The 8,299-nt window shown below is 21.4% G+C and overlaps 2 protein-coding genes across 4 annotated transcripts in view; both read left to right on the top strand.

The window, feature by feature from the left end:
* Positions 1-451: 451 nt before the first annotated feature.
* LOC102672700 (jouberin-like) lies at positions 452-6,154 on the top strand. Of its 2 annotated transcripts, XM_031508849.1 has the most exons (7): positions 452-2,060; positions 2,145-2,300; positions 2,389-2,537; positions 2,914-3,261; positions 3,528-3,683; positions 3,772-4,220; positions 4,836-6,154. In XM_031508849.1, exons 1-7 carry the CDS (start codon positions 476-478, stop codon positions 6,094-6,096), a joined length of 4,104 nt encoding a protein of 1,367 aa, XP_031364709.1. In that variant the 5' UTR covers positions 452-475; the 3' UTR covers positions 6,097-6,154. The 2 variants fall into 2 exon arrangements, with proteins under 2 accessions (XP_031364709.1, XP_006612401.1); XM_006612338.2 differs by having other exon boundaries at positions 452-2,300.
* A 395-nt stretch (positions 6,155-6,549) lies between these two features.
* The window catches only part of LOC102672480 (protein disulfide-isomerase TMX3), a 4,841-nt gene continuing 3,091 nt past the window's right edge, over positions 6,550-8,299 (top strand). For both annotated transcript variants that reach the window (XM_006612337.2, XM_006612336.2), the window contains exons 1-2: positions 6,550-6,653; positions 7,706-7,977. In XM_006612337.2, coding sequence (XP_006612400.1) covers positions 7,935-7,977 — 43 coding nt within the window. In that variant the 5' untranslated portion in view covers positions 6,550-6,653; positions 7,706-7,934. The remainder of the gene's footprint in view (positions 6,654-7,705; positions 7,978-8,299) is intronic.

Below are 8,299 nucleotides of genomic sequence, written 5' to 3'. Positions count from 1 at the left end.
ACAAAATAAAACAAACTATTTTAAAGTTTTTATTGAACAATTTTTTTTCATTAATAAAAGAATATATGTGTGTATATATGTATGTATATGTATGTATGTGTTTATGTTTACATTTTATTTAAAAAAAAAAAAATTATATATTGAAAAGTAAAAAAATATATAATTTTGAGTATATTATAAATATTATAATTTTAGAAATCAAAAATACAATAAAAAAATATTAAAAATATCTATAATTAAAAAATTTTTTATAATTCAATTCAAAAATAAAAAATAATATAGAATTATAAACTGTATTAACGAAAAAAAATTAAAACAAAATGAATCTAAAGTGATTAATAAGTATTTATTTTCTGCTAATAATATCAATATTAGAAAATATATAATTATACAAAATATACAAGTTTTTATCAATATAATTATATAATTCATTATAAAATTAAACTAAATAAGTTAAAATTATTTATTATTTAATATGGAAACCATGAATTTGTCAAAATTTTCATCAAAATCAATGGATATTATCGTTGATATTCATCAAGAATATGAAGAAGACAAATTTTCTAATGATAACGATGAACAAAATGAAACGGTAGATAAAAATATTTCAAATCTATTTCTACAGGAATACGAAAATATTAATACATCTTCGAATATAAATACTATTCGTGATAAAAAAGTTAAAAGATCTAAAATCAATTCAACTGCACATCAAAATCTTTTACAATACGACAATGATATAAAAATCATAGAATCGGTAGATCTGATTGAAGAGTTCGAAAAATCACAGATTAAGAAAAAAAATGAAAAAAAAATTCGTGAAAAAAATACAATGAGGGATAATAAATCGAATAAGAAGAATAGGAATCGATCGTTTATCGAGGAAAAATTGCATGATAGAAAACAATGGGATATATCAAAAAATGAAATAATAGAAGTGAAGAAACCAACGAGAAAACGATGGTTAAAAGATACCATTATGATTCAATTACCGGAACCGAGGACAAATATATCTCCAGATATTTCTTGGACAAATATATCTCCAGATAATGTATCTTCGTCTGTTCAACATTCAAAACAATCATTGTCAACGGCATGTTTTTCAAACCAGCCATTGCCAGCGATATATTCTTCAAAACAAGCATTGACAAGAAATTCATTTTTAAAACAGAAATTATTATTTGGTTTTGATAATGCAGCTTTTGATTCGGAAAATGAAGAAATTCTTAAAATCGAAACCGATCACAATCACGATAATACGAAAATCGAAATGAAATTTGATGGTCGAAATTCTCAAGATTTGAGCAAAGAAAACAAAAGTTTGAGAGAAACGACAATCATGATCGAAAATTTAAACGAGACTGTAAATTTAGATGGAAATTATGAAAATCAAAGAAAAAAAACAATATTAGATATTGAACATACTGAAAAATCTAATTATAATTATGATATATCTTTGAAAGATAGAATGAATCATAAATCAAAATGTAAAAAAAATTTGTCTACAAATAAGAATGGGAAAAATATTTCTGATAATTCTAATACATCGCAAAGCTTGGAAGATATCACTGTACAATCGGATTCCTCCGAAAAAATATTAATAAAGAATAATCAAAAATGTAATCGAAAAAATTCGATTAAAAATGATCAAAAGAATTCTAAAGAAAATTTAATATCTATTGATGAACATGACTATCTAAATAGAAATTATTTAAAACATTCTAGTCAACAATCGTTCACTTCTGAAGATGATGATTTGGATGAGAATCGTTCGAAAAAAATTTACAATGAAACTAAATTAAAAAGATCAAATATGAAGAAAAAAAAAACAAATTATATAGAACAATGTCAAATGCAACAAAAACGAAAAATACATCGAAAAAATATTTCCACTTCATCTATCCATACACCAACTGTTAATGTCAAAGAAAATTTAAAAAATAAAGAAAAAAAAGGAGACAAAAATATAAAATATATTTCTGTAACAATTCATAGAACGGATATGTTAGAGATTGATTACGTGACGAAACATCCTATGGTAAAGGTTCATATAATAAAAGGTGAGAGCGGGAAATATTTAAAAAATAAATATGGTACAAGTACATATTTGCAACCTATAATAACGGGAAAATTCGATTTCAAAGAAAATAAATCCATAATACCAATATGGGAGGAAGAACTTATTTTCGAACATAATTTCGAAGAGCTTCTGAAAACCGATAATGAATATGTTGTAATTCTTTTCGAAATTGTAGATCTTTTAAGTTTTGCCGAAGCCAGTTTCAATTACGATAAATTTGGCAAGTTTTATTATAATAACTTAATATCATTAGTTCAAAATAATTAGTTTTAATCATTTTAATCATTTAATTTTATTTTTATTAATAGGTCATGAAAGTTGTTGGTATAAAATAGCATGGGCTTTTCTAAAACCTATAGGATACAACAATATATTACATATTGATAAAAAGATCAGATTACAACTATATAAGCCTCAAAAGAATTTGCAAAAATTTGAAAGATTTCATGCATGTGAAGTAAGTTACATTTTTAAAAATGTTGTAAAAATTTATTTTTATTCTTTTAAGCGTTATCATATTTACTTTAAATTCTATCTTTAGTTTTAATTTTGGATAATCACAACTGATAATATTTTATAATATTTTTATAATATCATCAAATAATTGTGATCATCAATATACAAAAGAAAATTTTAAAATTATAGAAAAATTTAAGTATCTTGGTTATATATATATATATATTGTTTTCGATTTATTTTATTTAATATCATCTCCAATCCACTTACACATTGTACTATATATATTTCCAATAAGAATATTTTTTTATCAAATTTTATTCTACTCAGAATTTTTATAAAATTTTATAAAATTAAAATTTATTGAAATTTTTTAGGTATACACATGGTGGAAATCAAACATTCGAGAAAAATATCCTAGTAGCTTATTTGTTACTATAAAATCCATCGATCCACCTAAATTAGAACCTGTTTTATATCAACAATTATCATTGCATTATTTATCCAATGCATGTAATGAATCACAAAAAATTCATACTTCAGACAATATAAATTTACCAAAATGGACTAGATTAACTGCACAATCTTGCAAAGTGCCAAATGATATTTTCTTTGAAACAGACATCAGCGAAAACGGATGTTTTTATGTTGCTTTTAGCAACAATGGCAAATATTTGGCTTGTAGCTTTGTTGAGGACCAAGATTATCCTATTGTCATTTATAAGGTGAATTACATAGAAATTTTTTGCTTTTGTCAATATATAAGATTAAATTGTAATGTGACTTATATTAAATTTTGATTAAATTATATCATATTAAATAATATTATATCATATAAAATTTTTAATATATTCAGATTTTTATACTCCTTGTGATTGATTTTAAATTATCTTTCATATATTAAAAATATTATAAATATTTAAACATTTCTTTACTATTATATTTTTCCGTTAAATATTGATATTAATAAATATTAAAAAAATTTTTTTAGGTTGAAGCAAAGAAAATACACGTACGCTTTTTAGGACACAAAATTTTTATTTACTCTCTCCATTGGTCTAACAATGATAATTATTTACTTTCTGTTTCGTCAGATCAAACTGCTCGCATTTGGGATGTGCAGAATCAAATTATACAACACGTAGAAGTATATAATATAATCTTTTTTTTATATATATATATATTTACATCATACATATTATTATGATATTAATCAAGATAAAATTGTACAATAGATGATGCCTCATCCTTCGTATGTATATTGTGGTAAATTCGAATCTGAAAATATCTCGATAGTAGCAACTGGATGTTATGATCGAATAGTGCGCATTTGGATACAAGATAAGAAATTGAAAAATTATAATCTTAATCAAGAATTAGAAGGTCACGAAGGTTTTGTAAATTCAATGTATTTTCAGAAAAATAGTAACTTATTAACAGCAGACAGTGTTGGAATAATAATATTATGGGCGTTAAAAAAGAATCGAAAAGTATCATTTAAAAAGGAATGGCATATATCACGAAAAATAAAAGTCAGAGAAATCGACGGTATAATAATTAATACAATTATTTTACATCCTTTGGAATCTAGACTTCTTGTTCATTCGAGAAACAATGGGTTAAAAATGTTAGATCTCGCAACTGGTGTAATATTGCAAAAATATAAAGAATTGAATAATCAAAGGTATTCTTTCTTTAATAATTTCAAATTTAATAAATTATAACTTGATTCTTTATACATTTGTTATGTATATATGTATACATAATGTAATGAACAAATAATGGCAAGTTATGCGAATTATCATGAAAGATTTTTTAAAATTATTATAAAAATAAATATATATTTATTATATTTATTATATAAATAATATATATATTTTTTTAAATTAAATAAAATAGAAAAATAAGTATTTTAAGTGCAATGAATTTTAGAAGGAAAAATATAAAAAAATTCTTTAATATTCTTTATATAAAAATTCTTTACAGGAAAAATATTTCAAATAAATCTTATTAATTTGGATAATAATTATTCGAATAATAAAAAATTAACACATCATTCTATAAGTTTCTCTTATTTAAAATGCGTTGTAATTATCTTATTTTTTTATTTTATTTAATTTATACAAAAAAAATTCAGATTGACATCTACAATAATTTTGAAGGAAATATATTTATAAAACTAAACATGATTCACTTTATATAATGTATAAATATAATTGTTTTGGAAATTGATATTATTATTATTATTATTACTAATTAATTTCTACATATAAGAATTTTTTTTAAATATTTGTTGCAGAATACAATCAACAGCCTGTATTTCTCCATGCGGTAGTTTAATCTTTTGCGGCGATGAAGATTCATCTTTAAATGTGTGGAACTTAGAAACTGGAAATCTTATTGCAAAATATACATTCGATCGACACTATCGGGCAGTAACTTGTGTAGATTATCATCCATACGATCATATGTTAGCTTTTTCAATTTTTGGCAGTTCTGCTCCAGTGAAAATTTTAAAATTTAATAAAGATGCCACAGGTGAAAATATAGGATTAAAAATGAGAGAAATTGAAAATATAGTAAACAATAGGAATGTTTCTCTTGAATTTTTAAATACATCTATAATATCCAAAGAAGATTTACAATCAAATAATAAAGAAATAATTGAAGATAAAGATTCTGTAAAAGAAAAGAATTTGTTATCTAATCAGAGTTATGATTCTAATTCTTTTAAGTTTTCTAATAGTATTCCTTTAGAAAAAAATAAATATAATAATACAAAAATAAAACTTCAACAATTAAATGAAACTGGACAAACAATAAAAAATCGTAGTGCGAATCGTTTGTATAATATTATTAAAAAAATTGATAGCATTTTATCAAATACATCAAAATCATCGGGCGATATTGAATCTGGAAAAAACTTTGTCCAAGAATTAAATAAGACCAAAGTTTTAACAAGTTTAGATGAAAATATAGAAAAACAGAAAAAAAAATTGGAAAAAAATATATCTATAAGTAGTGAGGATCAATCGAGTTATTTTGAGTCAAGTACAACAAATAGTGACAAACAGAAAGTTGTTGAGAGTTACGTCTTACAAAGTAACAAAATAAATGATTGGCATATAGAAAAAAGATTGAAAAGTATAAAGGAAATGAGAAATAATGACATATTAAAAAATTATATATCAGAAAGTTTTTCTGATAGTACTACTGATTATTATAAGATGAAAGTATATCATGAAAGTACAAAAGATTTATCGCAAGAAGATATTGAATCAGAGCATATTACTGAAATAGAAAAAAATGATGAAAAATTAGTTATTTGTGATAACCATTTTAAAAATAATGATTCAAATTCTACTGATAGCAAAATACATATTGTAGAAAAAAATGATGTAAAAAATTGTGATGAAATTTCGTTAAAAATGTTTGAGAACAAAAATTTAGTTTTAGATGTTACAAATATTGAATCAAATGTAGATAATTATGGAAGTGATTGTTCGATACGTAGCAATGCGACTTTTATTATTGAACGTGAAGTTTCTACATCAAAATAAACAAAAAATCTAATCTAAAATATCTTTTTAAGAATTTAAGAATAAAAATATAATATTTAAAATCATTATTTAATATATTTAATATAAAATGCCTTTATATATTATAGATTATTGTACTTAAAACAAATTTATAGTTTAAAAATATTTTATTTTATTTCTAAAGCATGTAATTTAAAAAATAATTAAAAAATTATAATTTATCATATAACGCGAAGTTGTTTCGATGATAAATCGTACATCGACAAAAGATGTCTACATATTACTTAAGAGCAATTAATTATTATATTATTTTACATTATAACAGTTAAGAAATAAACGTGCAAGTTATTTTAACTTAAATAAAATTATTAATTATTTTTATTTTAAATATGGGTTCTTTTTTCGGAAATATAGCTAGAATTTCTGTGAAAATAATTATTCTTCCTTTTTTGTATTTGACATATTTATATGGCGTATATTTAGCGAATTTAATTAATATAGCATTTATAATTTACATATTATTCATATTTAAATTAGTTGGTATAAGTATTGAAAATGAAGAGTCAGGTGATGAAGAGGTACGAAATTTTTCGTAATTATTAATTAATATTATTTATAATATTTTTTTAACAATATTTATAGTAACAAAATAAATATACATTAAATACTTTGTTAATTTCATAAAAACATGAGAAGTTGATAAAATGTATGATTTTTCTGGATGCATTACATATATATGTACATATATGTAATTAAAAAATGAATCTCGCAAAAAAAGCGAGAAATGGGCAGTATATTGACAAGTTTAGCTACGATTGGCATTAGTCTCATTTTTTATCCTTTCCTATTTCTTTGCTATATATACATTCTTTTTATTATGATCATCTTTAATATTGTACATTCATTTTATATTTTTCTTTTAATGTTACTTAACGGTTTTCCGGATAGCACAATTATTGATTAAGATTATGTGAGTTTATAATCTACAAATAAAAATATGATTTTCAATTATTTTTCGATTTATATATTTATGCAAAATCTGCATTATTACTTTACTTTCAGGACTTTGAAGATGCTGAATCTAATATCAATTCTGAAGATACAAATCAATCTCAAAATCTATAAAATATTCATGCAAACATTTTCATTTACTTAAAAATAATTATATAAATTTATAATTTCTTCCATTTGGTTAAAATGTAAAATATTTTTCAAGAAATGTGTAAATGAAGTATCAATTTTCATAAATTTAATAAATATATTTTTATAAATTTCAAAACTATTAATTTTTATTAATATTCAACTTACTAATAATTTTTTTATAAAAAAAATAATTTTTTATATTTATATGTATACGTTAATAAATTTCTATAAAATGATTTAAACAACAGCTTTAAAGAATAAATTTTATTACGATTATTTTTATAAAATATATTCTATTTTAAAGAATAATAAAAAATATAATAAAAAAATATTTACAATTATACTTGATTTTATTAAGTGTCATTTTTGTAGTTTTAATAATTTGAATGTAAATTATGCGTATACTTCAAATTGCTTTAAATTTGCAATTATTGCATTTTTAAATTTGCATTTTATGCAGTATTTTCTTATATGTATATATTTTCAGATGCATAGTATAAACGTTACTAGTTCAGAAACTGCCGGTATGAAGTTTGTATGGCATCAGAGAATAAAAACATAGTAGAAATGTACTGGATTTTATCATATACATTTCAATTTGACAATCAAAATTGTTAATTATCTTAATTATGTGAAAATAAATTAATTAAATATTATATTTTGGATTTTAATATTTAAAAAAATAGTCTTTTTCGATAAAAAACTTTTTTGCTGCAATGGTAATAATAACGAAATTGATGTTTATTGCAGTTATTTATGGTAAATTTATTTATTTTACTCAATGTTTACAAAATATAATATTTTAGATTAGAGTTTAGATTAGATTTATAAATTAATATTAAATGAATTTCATAACCTTCAAATATTGTCGATCGATAGTATTTTAGAATTTGATTATTACCATTTAAATCTTTAATTTAATTTTAGTTATTAAAATTATTATAAGTTATTAGAATAAATAATTTGTCTAATTCAATATTTTTAAAATAATTTTTTTTTCAATAATATCTTATAATAATAAATAATCTTATAATTTCAATAATTCAACCAAAAAATTTACATGTATTATATGTGATTAGAT

The sequence above is a fragment of the Apis dorsata genome, unplaced genomic scaffold, assembly GCF_000469605.1.
Source record: "Apis dorsata unplaced genomic scaffold, Apis dorsata 1.3 scaffold_108, whole genome shotgun sequence".
Classification (NCBI taxonomy): domain Eukaryota; kingdom Metazoa; phylum Arthropoda; class Insecta; order Hymenoptera; family Apidae; genus Apis; species Apis dorsata.
The sequence above is the reverse complement of the archived record's forward strand: the minus strand, read 5'-3'. Positions and strand labels throughout refer to the sequence as shown.